General features: G+C 49.0%; 1 protein-coding gene across 1 annotated transcript; it reads right to left on the bottom strand.

The window, feature by feature from the left end:
• Window positions 1-2,184: 2,184 nt before the first annotated feature.
• On the bottom strand, window positions 2,185-12,900 carry LOC133354739 (MORN repeat-containing protein 5-like). Its single transcript, XM_061571804.1, has 5 exons — window positions 12,755-12,900; window positions 8,471-8,618; window positions 7,334-7,445; window positions 5,753-5,884; window positions 2,185-3,188 (listed from the first exon to the last, which is right to left on the bottom strand). Exons 1-5 carry the CDS (start codon window positions 12,799-12,801, stop codon window positions 3,103-3,105), a joined length of 525 nt encoding a protein of 174 aa, XP_061427788.1. The 5' UTR covers window positions 12,802-12,900; the 3' UTR covers window positions 2,185-3,102.
• Between the last annotated feature and the right edge of the window lie 4,804 nt (window positions 12,901-17,704).

Here is a 17,704-nt window from a genome sequence, read left to right as displayed (position 1 = left end):
ACGTGTGAGGGTTCGCTACGTGCTGCTGTATCGTAGCTCTTGTTAATAAATAAGTGTTGCCTCCATCGACGTCTCGTGCGCTACTTACGCTCACTACACATATACTACCAGAGCATGTTTTTGTTTGCATGTTCACCGCAAGTACGCGTGGTTAATGCAGACCATGAGTCCTTGCAAAAGGTTTCTGTTTGGTGTTTGAACATCTTAACACCTATTTTATTGCCGGAAAGGATAAAACCTATTCTTATACTGTTTTAGAGTTCGCTTGGTTAAACAAATGTTGCTTGGTCTGGAAAGCCAATCACTGTACGCAGTTTTTGGTAAAATAATATAACAACATAACACAAAATAACCTGACGATTAACGATTATTTGGCATTATAGTTTCGTGTCGAACGAGGACTCATTGATTACACAAAATATCCCTTGCCTGTGAACATTAAGCAGTTCGCCAACAATGTCTATTTAGATTATCTTATAGACATTTAGATGATTTTGGCTGCTATAAATGCCCAAATGATAAGCCACTATGTTGAGCTCTCATTTGTGGCCAGGTCGCTTTTGAAAAAATAGGTAAATACCTCAGTGTGCTTAGTCTGGTAGGATGTGGCTGGTTGAGTGTTGTATTTGTACGTGTTTGGGTGATCTGTTTACCCTTCTTGTACTTTGCACTCCCGTCGTGTTTTGTATTGTTTGTTGCTGTAACGTTCTGACCCCGTGTATAAATAAATATTCTTATGTTTGAATGCTGACGTCACGCGTGTAAAATACTCATTGACAGAAAACATCCATATACAGAGATCAACGCAGCCAAAACGCAGCAATAATAATTATAATTCAAACGTATAATGCGCATTCCATCCTAGGACCCCACATCGCCGAAGCATTCCACCCTCACCCCAACAGCATCGCACGGGGACAATTGCTCGCCTATTTTCCGCAAGGTAATCGTCGGTTTGTAACGAAGTAAAATAAGTCGCTCCTCGCGCTCAAGGACACGCGCGGACGGCTTCGCAGCAATCGTGTCCGTTCGCTGCGTTGGCCCAACAAGCCAGTCACGGGGGGCCCTTTACCGCTGTCGCGTATTTTTGTTTTGCGCCACGTAGGTCACGGAGCGAATGCGCCCGGTTTCCAGATAAGCAAAAGCCAAAAAAAATTTAGACCACCGATCACAGCCGCGAGAAGTTTTGCTTCGCAAACGCGCCCACAACGGTGATTAAGAAAATTACATTTAACGTTTAAATCATCCCCCACCTCCCCGCTTTGTGAACGGAAGGAAATATTTTAAACGTGACAATTTGCGCCGGGTTGAGGTGTAATTATCCGGTGGCTGGTTATGTCATTTTCTCGGCTGCCCCCTCATTTGATTCACAAATTACATTTTAAAGAGTGCGGAGGTAGTATGCCTTGACAAACGGCAATTACTCGGACGCTTGCAGAACCTGTCATTATACGTGAATGCCAAAAACTGTTGTGAAATCAATTAAACTGTGCACCACATTGCATCAAAATCAATCGTCTGAGCGGCGTTTGTAACAGCATTGTATAGCGATGTAACACCGCTTAATGTTCTCACATTTATTACAATGAAGATCGCAATAGCAAACATTTCATAAATAAACCAATTCAACCGTGCATATTTTGGTTATAAAACCAATTACACTCCAAATTGGTAAGGCAGTGATGAGCACAATGTGCTATGGCCTGGACGTCAACTGCCATCAAAGGCGAGTCATATCTGCACAGGGTTAGCACCACCCCATCACCAACCTGCACTGACCAGTGTGGTGAAGTATGGTCAATCAACCCCCCACGACCAACACGGGCATGAGGAGGGAGACCTTCATCCAGCAGTCGGATTGATTCGAATTGTGGATCGTGAGTGCATTTCTTGAAATGATTGTCATCATATCGCCACTGTTATTCCCAGCGATCCCATACAAGAACATCCCTTCCAGCCTGAGATTAATCCCGTCGGGAAGGAATAACTGGCATAGGGGTCCTCTCAAATCACTTACAAACACCATCGGCTGGGCTAGGGATGGAGCGAGGATCAACTTTGACTGGGGGGTGCCGGTAGAGAGCTTTGGTTACTCAATAACGACCGCGCGCATTGTTGTGTTGTCTGTGTATCAGAAGGAAAAACAGTGTGTGCACAGCGAAGCAACTTGAAACGGAATGCAGCTTTCAGCCTTGTCCATTTATTCACCCGGTTCTGAAGTTAACCGCACACCGAAGCCCATTAAAAACACACACACACACACACTTGCTTTACACGCGGGATCTGTCACAGAACGGTGAAGGGAAACAAGGTGGATTATATGCCTCTTCGGGGTGGTGACATAACCCAGCGGTAGCCTGTTTGTTGCTTGCTTCAGATGTTCGTGTTTCGAATGCGGCAGGTGGCCGTGGGTCATATTGAAGGTGTTTTAACCGTGGTACATGAGCTGTCTGCTTAACAGTGGGCGTCAAAGATCCCGTGACCTTATTCGTAAAGAGTAGGCTTTTGTGTGCCGGAGTCATGGGTCCAAATTTGCCGAGCTAAAGACATTACCTGCAAATCAATCAAGTGAGATTACACACAGGAACACTGCTCCTTACTGTGAAACTACTGCACACGATGTCTTTTATGCAGGGCAATTTCGTGAAAGCCCTACACTGTAAGCATGGTGCGAATACCAAATGTAGTCAGTTATTATAATTATGATAATTATTGTGTATTTTTTTCCATGTGTATTAAGCCCGTTTCACTTCTTAGGATATATTGACGATGTGGGCCAGATCCACGTGTTGGCGAATGTTCCTTTCTGACCGATCTTTTGTAAAAGTGCTCCAACGATTCCATCACTAAATAACAAGATGTGAATCTGGTTCTCTGTCATTGACTTTGATTATGCACTGCGGTTTTTTTTCCTCTCCAGATGATGGAATTTCTGGCTGGCTGGCTGGAGCCGTAGCTTGTTCAAGGTTTGTGGTGTAGTCACGGGCTTTGTTCGAAGTACGGTCATCGTTGGAATAACCTATTTGATCCAGCGTTATCGCTTGTCGGCGGCAAGATGTCCCACGAGACGCCAAGCGGACCGCACACGCACTCGACCGCAAGCTACTGCTCATCTACGATGCGCACTCCCACGTTCTCGTCCCAACCCTTCCGGCAGTTCCGCACAATCCAGTCGTGCTCATCGTCGTCTTGAAAACAAATCGACAACAACAGCAAACGGCAACGTATTATTAGGGGCACGCTCAGTGTGCTCCACGTGACGCAAGTTGCTCGAGCGCAGCCCCGTGCAGCACGCGCACAGCTGGCATGGCGCCCTTTGAAGCGAGAAAAACAATGGACAAAGCTCACGCGGTCAAAAGTTTTGTACTTCAGGATCGCATAGCCCTGGCAAGACGGTTGTGTTTGCGACAATCGCGTCAAATCGTGCGAGTTTTTTTTTTTCTGAAAGAGTTAGAATAGTTCTGAGGATGCCAATCTGACACGTGTTGCGCCCATGCTGATTGTGCAGGGTGGCAAGCCGATGTGAAGGGCACACACCGCTCTTAAGTTAAACAAGCAGCGATAAAGTTGCCCAAGGAACACCACACGGATTTCTCACCACGAGCAAATGTAATAGCACAGAAGACATTGAAGACATTGTTTAGCTTCATTAACATCTTAACAAACTCTTTGTCAAGCAGGGAGGGATAATAAGAGTAACAATAACAGTTTGTTTTTCAGTGCCTGGAGCGTCTCGGAGCAAGTTATGCGCGTTAAGTGAGTTACATCACAAATAATCTCAGACATTCTAAGGGCACCCCCAATGCAAGCTGTTCTTGTGCGGCACAATGTTTCTCAGCGCCTAGCCTGCAGGTGGGCATTCGTCTGCCAGTAGGGGGGTGGCGATGATTGCTGCTGTGTGTATTCGCAATTGAGCAATTTTCAGGCAAGTTTTAGAATTTGGAAAATTTGGACCATGACACCCAGCACACAATGGCCTACTAGTTTCAAGTGAGATCAGGTGATCTTTAACGTCCACTTTAAAGCACATGGCGCATTATTCGTGGTTCAAACACCGGCAGTGTTAACCAGGGCGGCCTTCCGGAGCCGAACCACTAACCTCTGCAATGAGTGGATAACGCGTTACTATTGCTGGCCCACGTCACCCCCCCACAGGTTTATACGGTGTAGATTTAGAAAATATTAATTAAGTTGATGATGTCCTTTAAACTCTTACACTTCACCCAGTGTCTGTCATGTTGTTCTATCACCCCACATGCTACTTAATTACCAAGCACATAATTGGGCTGTTCGTGAATAGTGATACAATAGACATTTTGATGTAAAATGAGTCACTGGTTACCCAGTCTCACCGACATGAGACTGGGTAACGAGTGTTATGTTTTATATGCAGAGATGCAAGATCCTTAGCCAATGACCTCAACAGAAAACCAACTGCATACAATTGGTGAATTATACAATGACCAAACAAGGAATGCTCTGCAAGCCACCGCCAAAATGCCTAAAAGGTTGCAGGTGTACAAAATGGCTAATTTACACCTCCCATATGTTCTAAACGTACCAGATCAATGGGTGCAAAACCATCCATTTGTAACGTTTAAGTAAGAGAAAGGCAAGCCTCCGGTCACACTCCCAGCTGGCTGACCAATTCAATATCGCATTGATCCCAGACACTGTGCAAATTTGCATTCATCAACCCACGGCTAACATGAGAAAATCGCATCTCCTTTATAACGTTTTCACACTCATCGGAACGCCATTGACAGGTCAGGACTGTTTAATGCACCTTGAGACAAAGGTCAGGCTTTAAGGGATTTAATGTCATACCATCGGAGTGACAGAGTCAGACTCGAGTGCTCAGGGACAAGCGTGGAGAAGGTTCAAATCGGCCTTTCACCTCTGCAATCGATACGAAGCCTGCCAAAGCCATCAGCAATAAAGCAGTGCTCTTCCATTGACATCGTTCAAGGCTCTCGTGAAAACATTAAGCCCCGGGTGAAGTACACGACCGTGTGTGTGTTGGTGAAGTGTGATTGAAAATAAACCTATTCCAAAATTAACAACGAACAGAACAGAAAATAAATAAATAAATAACCTCACCAAATCTGTCAATAACACCGCTTTAACATGAACAATATATAACAGGCGACGTATCGGGTAATGACCCTTCCTCACAGCACAGGTGCACCATAAATTCCAGCAACTTAAACGAACGCAATTAATAAGAACCGCAGATATCCCCCCCGAGAGCTGATCCGATTCCAGCGTCACAGTCGAACAAACCAACCGTGGCCGTGTGCTCCAAACGGACAACACAAGACGACCAAAGGCCTCTCGTTGAAAGCGACAAGGCGAAAGTGGACGGCCAAGGGGTAAGTTAACATCGTTCATGAGCAACGGATGCGGCAAAGCCCGACGAGACAAATCGAAGAGGTGGTAGGGCAAGCACAAGACTGTACCCAGTGTAAGCGTACAGTACGCGTGCTGAACTTCTTTCACACCATACGGAGCCAACCGCGCTGATCAGAGGTGCGGGGGGGAAGGACAACAAGCTGAACACAACAATCTATTGTAAAGAAATTATCATCTAGAGTATTTGGTTGCTAAAAATATCCACGTGATGATAAGCCACTTCGTTGAGCTATCATTTGTGGCCAGGTCGCTTCTGAAAAAGAGCTGGTAAAATAAATAAAAAGTTTAGTTTTAGTTTCTATAGTTTATTGCGTAGAGAAGGCAGGCGTGAGGATCGCACCTGCGTTGCGGAGGAACTCGTGATTGTAGTCGGACACCACACGGGTCCCCGGATCATAGAAACCGTCGCCGCAGTCGTAGCAGCGCGGCGGGATCTCCCTCGGGGGGTCGATGTTTGTCAGCTGTGAACGACCTGCGCCGCCGTACACGTGTGCATACCCACAGCCACGCAACGACGCATTGCTTCATCGGTCAAAATTCTCTCCACGCGCTCACAATACGCGCACATTACAATCGATTAGAATAATTTTCATTCCTATACGATGTATATTAGAACGGACTGGGAGACTCAAAGACACTCAGCGAGACCACAGAGATATGGAAGAACACCGCAGTGGAGACACACTCTGCTTGGGCTTAATCAGTTGCGGCTGTCCATGTTATAAGATGATGCCTCTGTTGTTGGGGTTCTTCTGTGGATGGTTGAGCAGCCTAATCCTGGGACGGACAGATCCTTCCACAACTCGGAGGCAGGTGCTTCTCCAGAAGGGATTACCCAGATGAAGTTGGCTGGTGCCACCAAAGGCGCATGATTGGCTTAGTGAACGCATCGGGGGCTAAACATGACAGGGTGTCTGCAAAGTGTCGTTACCGTCAAGTTACCTAAGCGTGCCGTTTGTTAACCTGTGCTTGTCACGCGTGATGTAACGCGGGGTACAGGTTGTGCCCGTCACGTGGAGGAGCGAGTTTTGGCGAGCGCTTGTCAAGAGAACGATGGTGCGCACACTGACTGACCTTCCTCTAGACAAGAGCACAAAGTGAAGGTCGTGGAGGCTGTGATGCTGTGGAATTTGTGTTAAGTGACCCATCGGAGTTTGTATTTCAGAATGTAAATAATTGTAATTCCATTCAAATGTAGCGCGCGACATGTCATTTGTGTTAATCGCACGTTACTGATAACGTGGGTGGTACTTTGACATTGTAGACCCCCGTGTAAAGTTCTGTATCGTCCAACAAAGTGAAATACCGCCACCTGCTGGGATACCTCAAAATTTCACTTGATTTGAATGGACAATGTGCCAATACTGCTTCTACAGTATTTGTCCCATAACACAGGTTTACAGGTTATGGATATTGGTCGCGAAGGCCTGCGTGTTAAACTGCTCCTATTTTACCTTCATTACAAAAGTCCAGGCTCAAGACTGCCCTTTTTTACTCTTCCTACTTTTGTATATTTGTCTTTATAAAAATATATAAATATCCACACTACGCTTGCTTGAAGACCTACAGACTCACATAGATACCCATAGACCCACGTAGAAACCCAGGACTGTCTTTCTCGCTATAAAAAATTAATATGCACTGAGTTTCTGACGGTGACTTGAGATGCAGCCGCATTTAGACGCTGTATACATCCACATTGTATCGTATCAATTCTTGACGGTGTGAAATGCAAGAGACAATCATGATATGCTTGGAAATAAAACAATTTGCTCTAAGAAACACCACTGCCGTGTGCATGTCCAGGAATCAATAATCTGATATCAATGGAATGATAACGGAGTGCTTTAACCACTACGCCACCGCTACTGACTACACGCTCGAGTTTAGGCCGACACGTGTGCTTGTTTGGAGGACAAACCAGCTGGTTTGAGGCCGTTGCAGATCTCTGTGTAGAAGCGGCGATCGTCTCCAGTGCAGTACGACCAGCCTTCTTCTGCGTACACCAAACCATCTGCAAATATGTATGTCCCCTGGCAAGACGCATGGTAAAAAAATAACACTTAAAAAAAGTATAGAATATGGCAATGCAGGAATAATACTATGTATCATTTTTTTTAAACCTCAGAATTTTAGAGCAAATAAAATTATTCATTCATAATAGAGGTTTTCGGGTTAGATCGCGTAAATATATCAATGTGTCGATAAAACCCGCCACCACCCGACACAGCCAACTAGTAAGGGCTGTCACGTAAACAGAACGTGGCCAATTCGTCACTAGTACAGCAACACCGGTTGGTTCGGCCACAATATTGTCACCTTTATACCAAGCTAATATTTCAACGTGCCAATGTATTGATCGAATTCTGGCTCGATAAAGCTGCTCACTGGTGGCGGCTTCATGCTCTTCACCATGTTAAATTCAGTCGAAGTAAAGTAAAACATTTAAATGCTAACAATGCAAGTCGTGCATGCAAGTGTATAGCAGCTTTGTGTCTGCTCAGGAATACCAAGGTCTCACAATCACACCTCAGGGCTGCCACCTGTCCGGGTCTTGACCCCGGAGAGTCCGTGAATTGGAATTTGTTGTGTCGATTGCCAGAATTTGATTTTACTGAGATCTGGTGGTGTTTGTGTAGAACTTAATTGCAGTTTGCTACCGCGTTTTCATAGCGTTAGGCCGACGTGAGAATTTCATCCGGGGGTTGGCCTGCAGTGGAAAAGGTTGCAATACTAATCGGATCTGCTTAACAAGTAGGCTTTCACGAACAATATTGTCCATAATAGAGGTTTTTGGGTTATATCGCGGAAATATAAATGTGTCGTGAAACCCACCACCACCCGACACAGCCGATTGGCAAAGGTTTGTCATGTAAACAGAACGTGCCAATTCGTTACGAGTTCAGCACACCGGTGCGTTGGAGAGTAAACCCACAACATCTACTAATCGAGTACAAAGTGACGTTCCGCTGGTAATTACAACCAGCATCATCAGGCGACAGCCAGAGTCGCGGGGAAATCCTCCTGCCGTTTCGGTCTCAAATCGGATCCACCGTACCTCAACCACTCGCCCATTCTCCCAGGTAGCCTGATACTTTCCCCGTCCGGGAAAGTGCATGGTGCCCTGCCCATGGGGGAGACCATCCTTCAGCGTGCCTTCGTAGCGCGACCCGGTGCAGAACGTGTAGCAGCCCTCGCCCTCCATCCTGCAAGCTCAAGACAATACGCCTCGGGTGACATGGAACACGCGCGCGGCCGCCGTCAACTGTGGGTGTCAGATAATATTCAAATATGCTCAAAATGTCCCCCCCCCCCCAATATATTGCTATAAAATAGATTTCTATTTATATGATTGTGGTTATGGTTGTACTTTATTAATCCCCAATCTCTGAGGAGTTGTGAGGGTGGTGGTGGTGGTGAGGAACGGTGAGCGGTGGTGAATGTGTGGTGGTGAGCGTGGTGAGTGAGTAGTGGTGGTGAGTTGTGAGGGTGGTGGTGAGGGTGGTGAGCGTGGTGAGTGAGTGGTAGTGTGGGTGGTGAGTGTGTGGTGGTGAGCGTGGTGAGTGAGTGGTGGTGGTGAGTTGTGAGGGTGGTGGTGGTGAGGGTGGTGAGTGCGTTGTGGTGAGCGTGGTGAGTGTGTGGTCGTGGTGGTCAGGAGTTGTGAGGGTGGTGGTGAGGAGTGGTGAGGGTGGTGAGCATGGTGAGGGTGGTGTGTGGTGGTGAGCATGGTGAGTGTGTGGTGGTGGTGAGGAGTGGTGAGGTGGTGGTGGTGAGCGTGGTGATTGAGTGGTGGTGGTGAGCGTGGTGAGGGTGTGGTGAGCGTGGTGAGGGTGTGGTGGTGAGCGTGATGAGCGAGTGGTGGTGGTCAGGAGTGGTGAGGGTGGTGAGGAGTGGTAAGGGTGGTGAGGAGTGGTGAGGGTGGTGAGCGTGGTGAGTGAGTGGTGGTGGTGAGGAGTTGTGAGGGTGGTGGTGAGCGTGGTGAGTGTGTGGTGGTGAGGGTGGTGAGCATGGTGAGGAGTGGTTAATGAGGGTGGTGAGGAGTGGTGAGTGAGTGGTGAGGGTGGTGAGGAGTGGTGAGCGTGGTGAGTGAGTGGTGGTGAGTGTGTGGTGAGTGGGTGGTGAGGGTGGTGAGGGTGGTGAGGAGGTGTGAGGGTGGTGGGGAGCGTAGTGAGGGTGGTGAGTGTGTGGTGGTGAGGGTGGTGAGTGTGTGGTGGTGAGTGTGTGGTGGTGGTGAGGGTGGTGAGGAGGTGTGAGGGTGGTGGTGAGCGTAGTGAGGGTGGTGAGTGTGTGGTGGTGGTGAGGAGTGGTGAGTGTGTGGTGGTGAGGGTGGTGAGGAGTGGTGAGTGAGTGGTGAGTGTGTGGTAAGGAGTGGTGAGGGTGTGGTGGTGGTTAGGAGTGGTGAGCGTGGTGAGCGTGGTGAGGGTGGTGAGGAGTGGTGGTGAGGGTGGTGAGTGAGTGGTGAGCTTGGTGAGCGTGGTGAGGGTGGTGAGGAGTGGTGGTGAGGGTGGTGAGTGAGTGGTGAGCGTGGTGAGCGTGGTGAGGGTGGTGAGGAGTGGTGGTGAGGGTGGTGAGGAGTGGTGAGCGTGGTGAGCGTGGTGAGTGGGTGGTGAGTGAGTGGTGAGCGTGGTGAGCGTGGTGAGCATGGTGAGCGTGGTGGTGAGGGTGGTGAGTGAGTGGTGAGCGTGGTGAGCGTGGTGAGCGTGGTGAGGGTGTGGTGGTGAGGGTGATGAGTGAGTGGTGAGCGTGGGGAGCGTGGTGAGGGTGGTGAGGAGTGGTGGTGAGGGTGGTGAGTGAGTGGTGAGCGTGGTGAGGGTGGTGAGGAGTGGTGGTGAGGGTGGTGAGGAGTGGTGAGCGTGGTGAGCGTGGTGAGGGTGGTGAGTGAGTGGTGAGCGTGGTGAGCGTGGTGAGCATGGTGAGCGTGGTGGTGAGGGTGGTGAGTGAGTGGTGAGCGTGGTGAGCGTGGTGAGCGTGGTGAGGGTGTGGTGGTGAGGGTGGTGAGTGAGTGGTGAGCGTGGTGAGGGTGGTGAGCGTGGTGAGTGTGTGGTGGTGAGGGTGGTGAGTGAGTGGTGAGCATGGTGAGGGTGGTGAGCGTGGTGAGTGTGTGGTGGTGAGGGTGGTGAGTGAGTGGTGAGCATGGTGAGGGTGGTGAGCGTGGTGAGTGTGTGGTGGTGAGGGTGGTGAGTGAGTGGTGAGCATGGTGAGGGTGGTGATCGTGGTGAGGGTGTGGTGGTGAGGGTGGTGAGTGAGTGGTGAGCGTGGTGAGGGTGGTGAGCGTGGTGAGTGTGTGGTGGCGAGGGTGGTGAGTGAGTGGTGAGCATGGTGAGGGTGGTGAGCGTGGTGAGTGTGTGGTGGTGAGGGTGGTGAGTGAGTGGTGAGCATGGTGAGGGTGGTGAGCGTGGTGAGGGTGTGGTGGTGAGGGTGGTGAGTGAGTGGTGAGCGTGGTGAGCGTGGTGAGTGTGTGGTGGTGAGTGAGTGGTGAGCGTGGTGAGGAGTGGCGAGGGTGGTGGTTGTGAGCGTGGTGAGCGTGGTGAGTGTATGGTGGTGGTGAGCGTGGTGAGTGTGGTGAGTGTATGGTGGTGGTGAGGGCGGTTCGCATGGTGAGCGTGGTGAGTGTGGTGAGTGTATGGTGGTGGTGAGTGAGTGGTGAGTGAGTGGTGAGCATGGTGAGGAGTGGTGGTGAGCATGGTGAGGGTGGTGAGGAGTGGTGGTGAGCATGGTGAGGAGTGGTGGTGAGCATGGTGAGGGTGGTGAGGAGTGGTGGTGAGCATGGTGAGGGTGGTGAGGAGTGGTGGTGAGCATGGTGAGGAGTGGTGAGCATGGTGAGGGTGATGAGGAGTGGTGGTGAGCATGGTGAGGGTGGTGAGGAGTGGTGGTGAGTGAGTGGTGAGTGAGTGGTGAGTGAGTGGTGAGCATGGTGGTGGTGAGGGTGGTGAGGGTGGTGAGGGTGGTGAGCGTGTGGTGGTGAGGGTGGTGAGCGTGGTGAGTGTGGTGAGTGTATGGTGGTGGTGAGCGTGGTGAGCGTGGTGAGGGTGGTGAGGAGTGGTGGTGAGCATGGTGAGGAGTGGTGAGGGTGGTGAGCATGGTGAGGGTGGTGGTGGTGAGGAGTGGTGGTGAGCATGGTGAGGGTGGTGAGGGTGGTGAGTGAGTGGTGAGTGTGTGGTGGTGGTGAGCGTGGTGAGCATGGTGAGCGTGGTGAGGGTGTGGTGGTGAGGGTGGTGGTGAGGGTGGTGAGGGTGGTGAGGAGTGGTGGTGGTGAGCGTGGTGAGGGTGGTGAGGAGTGGTGGTGGTGAGGGTGGTGAGGAGTGGTGGTGAGCGTGGTGAGCATGGTGAGGGTGGTGAGGGTGGTGAGGGGTGAGTGAGTGGTGAGGGTGGTGAGGAGTGAGTGAGTGTGGTGAGTGTATGGTGGTGGTGAGGGTGGTGAGTGAGTGGTGAGGGTGGTGAGTGTGTGGTGGTGAGGGTGGTGAGTGAGTGGTGAGCATGGTGAGTGTGTGGTGGTGGTGAGGAGTGGTGAGGGTGGTGAGCGTGGTGAGTGAGTGGTGGTGGTGAGGAGTTGTGAGTGAGTGGTGAGGGTGGTGAGTGTGTGGTGGTGAGGAGTGGTGAGGGTGGTGAGCGTGGTGATGAGTGGTGGTGAGTGGTGGTGAGGAGTGGTGAGTGAGTGGTGAGCGTGGTGAGTGTGGTGAGTGTATGGTGGTGAGGAGTGAGTGGTGAGCGTGGTGAGTGTGGTGAGTGTATGGTGGTGAGGAGTGGTGAGTGAGTGGTGAGCATGGTGAGTGTGTGGTGGTGGTGAGGAGTGGTGAGGGTGGTGAGCGTGGTGAGGAGTGGTGGTGAGTGGTGGTGAGGAGTGGTGAGTGAGTGGTGAGCATGGTGAGTGTATGGTGGTGGTGAGTGAGTGGTGAGTGAGTGGTGAGTGAGTGGTGAGTGAGTGGTGAGCATGGTGAGTGTGTGGTGGTGGTGAGGAGTGGTGAGGAGTGGTGAGTGAGTGGTGAGTGAGTGGTGAGCATGGTGAGTGTGTGGTGGTGGTGAGGAGTGGTGAGGAGTGGTGAGTGAGTGGTGAGCATGGTGAGTGTGTGGTGGTGATGAGTGAGTGGTGAGGGTGGTTAGCGTGGTGAGGGTGTGGTGATGAGGGTGGTGAGTGAGTGGTGAGGGTGGTGAGTGAGTGGTGAGCATGGTGAGTGTGTGGTGGTGAGGAGTGAGTGGTGAGGGTGTGGTGGTCAGGGTGGTGAGTGAGTGGTGAGGGTGGTTAGCGTGGTGAGGGTGTGGTGATGAGGGTGGTGAGTGAGTGGTGAGCGTGGTGAGCGTGGTGAGGAGTGGTGAGTGAGTGGTGAGGGTGGCGTCTCCTCACCGCCCGTTCTTCTCGTCTCCCCGGTATTCGCTGCCGGTGATCTCCATGCTTTCCCGTTTCCACGGCAACCGCGGACGCTACGGCGGCCGCGTGGGACGCACGCGCGCGCAAAACGCGTTTAAAAAATCAGTTCACTCAGTAAGCGGTGAAGCAAAGTTCGGTGGTAAAATTAAACTAACAATAAAATGTTGTATTTAATCAGGTAAGGCCGACGGGAGCTATGTAGCTCTTCTTCAACATGACTTAGCATGCGGAAATGTACGCAGCCAAACACAGTACAGGCACTCCTCTACTTACGAACGCATCCAGACGCATCAAAGGGACTCCTCTACTTACGAACACAGCCTAACACAGTACATACACTCCTCTACTTACGAACACATCCAAACGCATTACAGGGACTCCTCTACTTACGAACACAGTCTAACACAGTACAGACACTCCTCTACTTACGAACGCATCCAAACACATTACAGAGACTCCTCTACTTACGAACACAGCCAAACACAGTACATGCACTCCTCTACTTACGAACGCATCCAAACACATCGCAGGGACTCCTCTACTTACGAACATAGCCTAACACAGTACAGGCACTCCTCTACTTACGAACTAGTTAGGTTCCAGAGGTCTGTCCGTAAGTCGATCTACTCTATAGGACTACCCACTGTTGAAATCCCTACAAAGTGGTCTTGACTTGAACATGTCGCAGTTACTACGCACAATAGGTGCATTAATAATGCATAGAAGCGTCTGGTGTAAATCAGGTGGCATGTGCCGAGTGTTTTGTCAGGTCAGGGATTTCTTTCCCAAGCCTCGATCACGACTCTGGGACGATGGGGTGTGGCAGCCACGGACAGCTTCGGCTGAAATTAAGCCCTCTCGTCTGGTGTTACGCGTGTGTCAGGTGTGATTTTTAAATCCTTTATATTAAGTTCACTTGCTTGCGCGATTACGACCGTGCAAATCTATCGGTAGGTTTTTTAACCCACTTCCCGTGATCCAATCGAGCTGACATTTTGCACACAGACTCGTTGTGCGTGACAATTTATTTTCGTGAAATTTTTTTTCCAAAATTTTCCACTTTTTAGGAAAAAAAAAACGTCATATTTAATTTAAAATACCAATGTGATAAAAATGAAACTCTTACTCAAGAAAAACAGAAATGAATAATAAAATAAAACCGATGCCACGCATATAAAGGATTTATAGTGAAAAACTTTGTTTTTACGGGTTCATTTTTCTGGAGCTCAGCCACGGACAGCTTCGGCTGTAATGAAGCCCTCTCGTCTGGTGTTACGCGTGTGTCAGGTGTGATTTTAAAATTAAAGATATTTAGTTAATCGTTATTCCGCTTGTTAAGTGTAACTACATGCCTTGGGTGTACATTGCGTGTAAACGTGATACAAATTTAGCCTATTTCCTGCTGTATGCAATTACGGTACTCAAATAAATTAGCATAAAATCTGGCTTGTTCAAATATTAAAGCCCCCACCACACCCTCCTGTTAACACCAAATACTGGAAGATATTTTGAGCAAAACGTCCGTACCCAGTTGCTGGTACCGGTACTGTACCGTATTGCAGGAAACTGCACAGGTTTGACAATAGCCCCCGTGCTGACGAATATAAAATATAGGAACCTGAGTCTGATCTACAGTTGGGAAAGGTGGGGACCCGAGAGAGAGAGTACAGGGCAAGCAAAAGGTTGGGAAGGACTGCTCCCAGTAAAAAGAAACATGCCGACGTTCACACATGGTTGGAACTGTTGGCCCAACGTTCCACGTTGAGTCTTAGCCCGATTTGACCCAGTAACTTGGTGATTGTGCAGTCCTCTTTTTCCCCCAGCGATGCCAAGAGTGTAAACAGTGGAGCTGACGCAATTTCGCTTCTCACACAAGGCAGTTCTCACTTATTTCAGACCTGTCCCACGTTTTTCTCAGCGTTCCCAGGCTCGCCGCGCCAACAGGGATCGTCCCAGGGGCATTTTCCAAGGTTAGTTTAGCTCCTTTACAAAAACACGCCATCACAAACGGCAACCAACAACTCCCACCCTGTCTCCAAGCTCTCACTACACCAGTGTACAGTAATAGTATCTTGCAGCGTAGCAACATATCCACGTGATATCACTGCAGCGCAGTGGTGTGCCGTGTGTCGTTTTTGTGCAAGACTGGAGTTTCAGGGAAAGAGACAACACGTGTATTATTATTATTACTCTTTGGTTCTTTCGGTAAAGTCACGTAGATAGAAAATTAATAGATTACGACGTTTCGATCGCAGTGGTGCACAGGGGCAAATGGCAAACACTCAACACATTTGTCAATAACACAACCTTGAACGAAAAAGTATGACATATATAAATAGGTGACGTTTCGGGCAATGGACTTTCTTCATAACACACAGATGCCAGAGAGGTCTGACCAGAGAGGCTTGTCATCTCTATGTACAATGAAGGGCCATTACGAACATCATTGTCATCATCATCATCATTGCCATCTCTCTGGGGACAGTAAACATAGCGCTGTCTGGATGAACATCGCCTGTTGTATTCAGGGATCACTGGTCTTTGCCATATGAATATGAACTTTCCAGCTCTGGCATTCGATTGCCCAACCCAATTTGAAAGCAATACAATGCTATTTAGACTGTGTGTGTGTGAGCACAAGTCAATTACTGCACCACACTGCCACCTTGCGAAAGGCACGACGCAGAAGATCCCTGGCTTTGATCTTCCACGAAGCACATGGTCCACCCCGAACCGCATGCCATCCACTGCACAAACCATGGCAGATGATGATACCTGATGCACAAATGTAAACTTTAAAAACTCTCCAGTGTGCGACTGTTGGTCATCCAGAATGAACCATAACGTAGTTATTATGACGCAATGCCCGGTCCATAAATACGAGGGAGACATCAGAGCGATGCGGGCCGCCGCTCCTCACACGCTTGCCTGTAAATGTCGTGGATTTAGTCTTCAACACACAAGCGGTGTGTGCTGAACTAGTAACGAATTGGCACGTTTTGTTTACATGGCAAACCTTTACTAATTGGCCGTGGCGGGTGGTGGCGGGTTTAACGACATATTTAAACTTGACGCGATCTAACCCAACAAAACCTCTTTTTTAAATCCTTTATATTAAGTTCACTTGCTTGCTTGCTTGCGCGCTTACGACCGTGCAAATCTTTCGGTCGTTTTTTTTAACCCACTTCCCGTGATCCAATCGAGCTGACATTTTGCACACAGACTCGTTGTGCGTGACAATTTATTTTCGTGAAAATTTTTTTCCTAAATTTTCCACTTTTTAAGAATTTTTTTTTTCATATTTAACTTAAAATACGAATGTGATAAAAATGAAACTCTTACTCAAGAAAAACAGAAATGAATAACAAAATAAAACCGATGCCACGCATATAAAGGATTTATAGTGAAAAACTTTGTTTTTACGGGTTCATTTTTTGACGGTTTGTCTGGCTTGACCCCATGAATGTGAAATTGTGAGCTGCCTGCTCTGGCATCTCCATCGGCCGTACGAAACCTGCTGGCACGGTGCACATTTCTCTCCGAGTCGAAGTGGTTTTGCTCATCAAGTGAACATTGACGCGGGTTGCTCATCTTCCGCTTACAGCCCTGAGACAGTGGTGGGCATTCCACATTTCTATGGCGCGGGCAAGTCTGTCCATCGGACACATGTTGGTAATGCTTGTGTACAATGAAGGGCCATTACGCACATCAATGCTTGTGTTGGCAGTCCACAAGCACAATTGTGCTTTTAGATATAAATGAGTGTACTTAGCAGTACTTTTCTAATAATTATTGGAGGGTTTGCATGTTAATAGCTATGATGTAAATATTGATAGGCCAATTTAAAAACCGGTCATTAGTAGCACATTTTAAAATTTAATTCTCATCATGTCCCATAGCGTATAAGCGCTGTCTTCAACTATTAGTATTATCCACTAACATCTCTCTGCCTATGCGCTATGAAGAAGGGCCATTCATTGCCTGTAACGTCACATCCTGTATTATAGATATTGTTGTTCCTTGTTTGTCGAGTCTGTTTGTGTGTGTTTATGTGTGAGTGCTTGCCTCCACGCCCTCCGGCTGCCACGGGAGGAGGCACAAAGTCCGGGTGTGGCTGTCCATTAGGGGGGCCCTCTTATCGCACATAACACCAGTCATCTCTCCCCATTTCAGCCACATCCAGACCACGATATGCAATTTACATATCGGGGATTTAACTCAACTAAAATGTCTTCGTGTCGATGCTCAATACTCGTGCTGCTTGATTCAGGACACGCGGACTATTTTAGCGACCTTTCCACTGGAACATCCGAGCCGAGCCAGTGTGGGGCCGTCACGGCACGGCCGGTTTTCTACTGGCTATTAGCATAAACCGAGCTGCAACTAAACCGTGATGCGCCGCCGGCTTCATAAGACTTTGGGGGCCAAGCAGGTCCAGTGGCGTTGCTAAGGAAGTGTTCATTGTGTGATGTCAGTCGGTACGCTTTGACAGCAACCGCCGTTCCGCACTAAGTGGTGGCGACGTCACCACGGCGCATGTGCCAGGCTATCTGCACAGTGGCGAGATGTTAACTTCCTCGCCTGGTATGCAGGTCGTGGGTTCGATCCCGACCCTGACGCCTGTATATTTGGAGTGTGCATGTCTCTCTACCCGTGGTCGCGTGGATTTTTGTCCGGGTCCTCTGGTTTTTCCTTCCACATTCAGGATCAACACGCCTTTAGAGTATTTGGCTGGTATACATTTCCACGTGATAAGCCACTTCGTTGAGCGATAATTTGTGATTTGCTAGGTCGCTTCTGAAAAAAAAGAGCTATATAGCTCAGTGGGGCCTTATATGGTAAAATAAAAAGTTTATAGTTTAGTAATAGAACGGGGCTTCACTTGAACATCCCCTTTTTTTCCACTGGCACACTCGAGCCAAGCCA

The sequence above is a fragment of the Lethenteron reissneri genome, chromosome 48, assembly GCF_015708825.2.
Source record: "Lethenteron reissneri isolate LAM-NWPU_2019-01 chromosome 48, ASM1570882v1, whole genome shotgun sequence".
Lineage (NCBI taxonomy): Eukaryota > Metazoa > Chordata > Hyperoartia > Petromyzontiformes > Petromyzontidae > Lethenteron > Lethenteron reissneri.
This window is presented reverse-complemented; position numbering and strand designations above follow the sequence as displayed.

Bases quoted from the DNA above. Each gene is read 5' to 3' on its own strand.
- LOC133354739 (XM_061571804.1), bottom strand. From the start codon at position 12,801: ATGGAGATCACCGGCAGCGAATACCGGGGAGACGAGAAGAACGGGCG. The intron at 8,619-12,754 runs GTGAGGAGACGC...TTGAGCTTGCAG, and splicing joins GGAGACGAGAAGAACGGGCG to GATGGAGGGCGAGGGCTGCT. The intron at 3,189-5,752 runs GTGCGATCCTCA...TTTGTTTTCAAG, and splicing joins CGAGTTCCTCCGCAACGCAG to ACGACGATGAGCACGACTGG.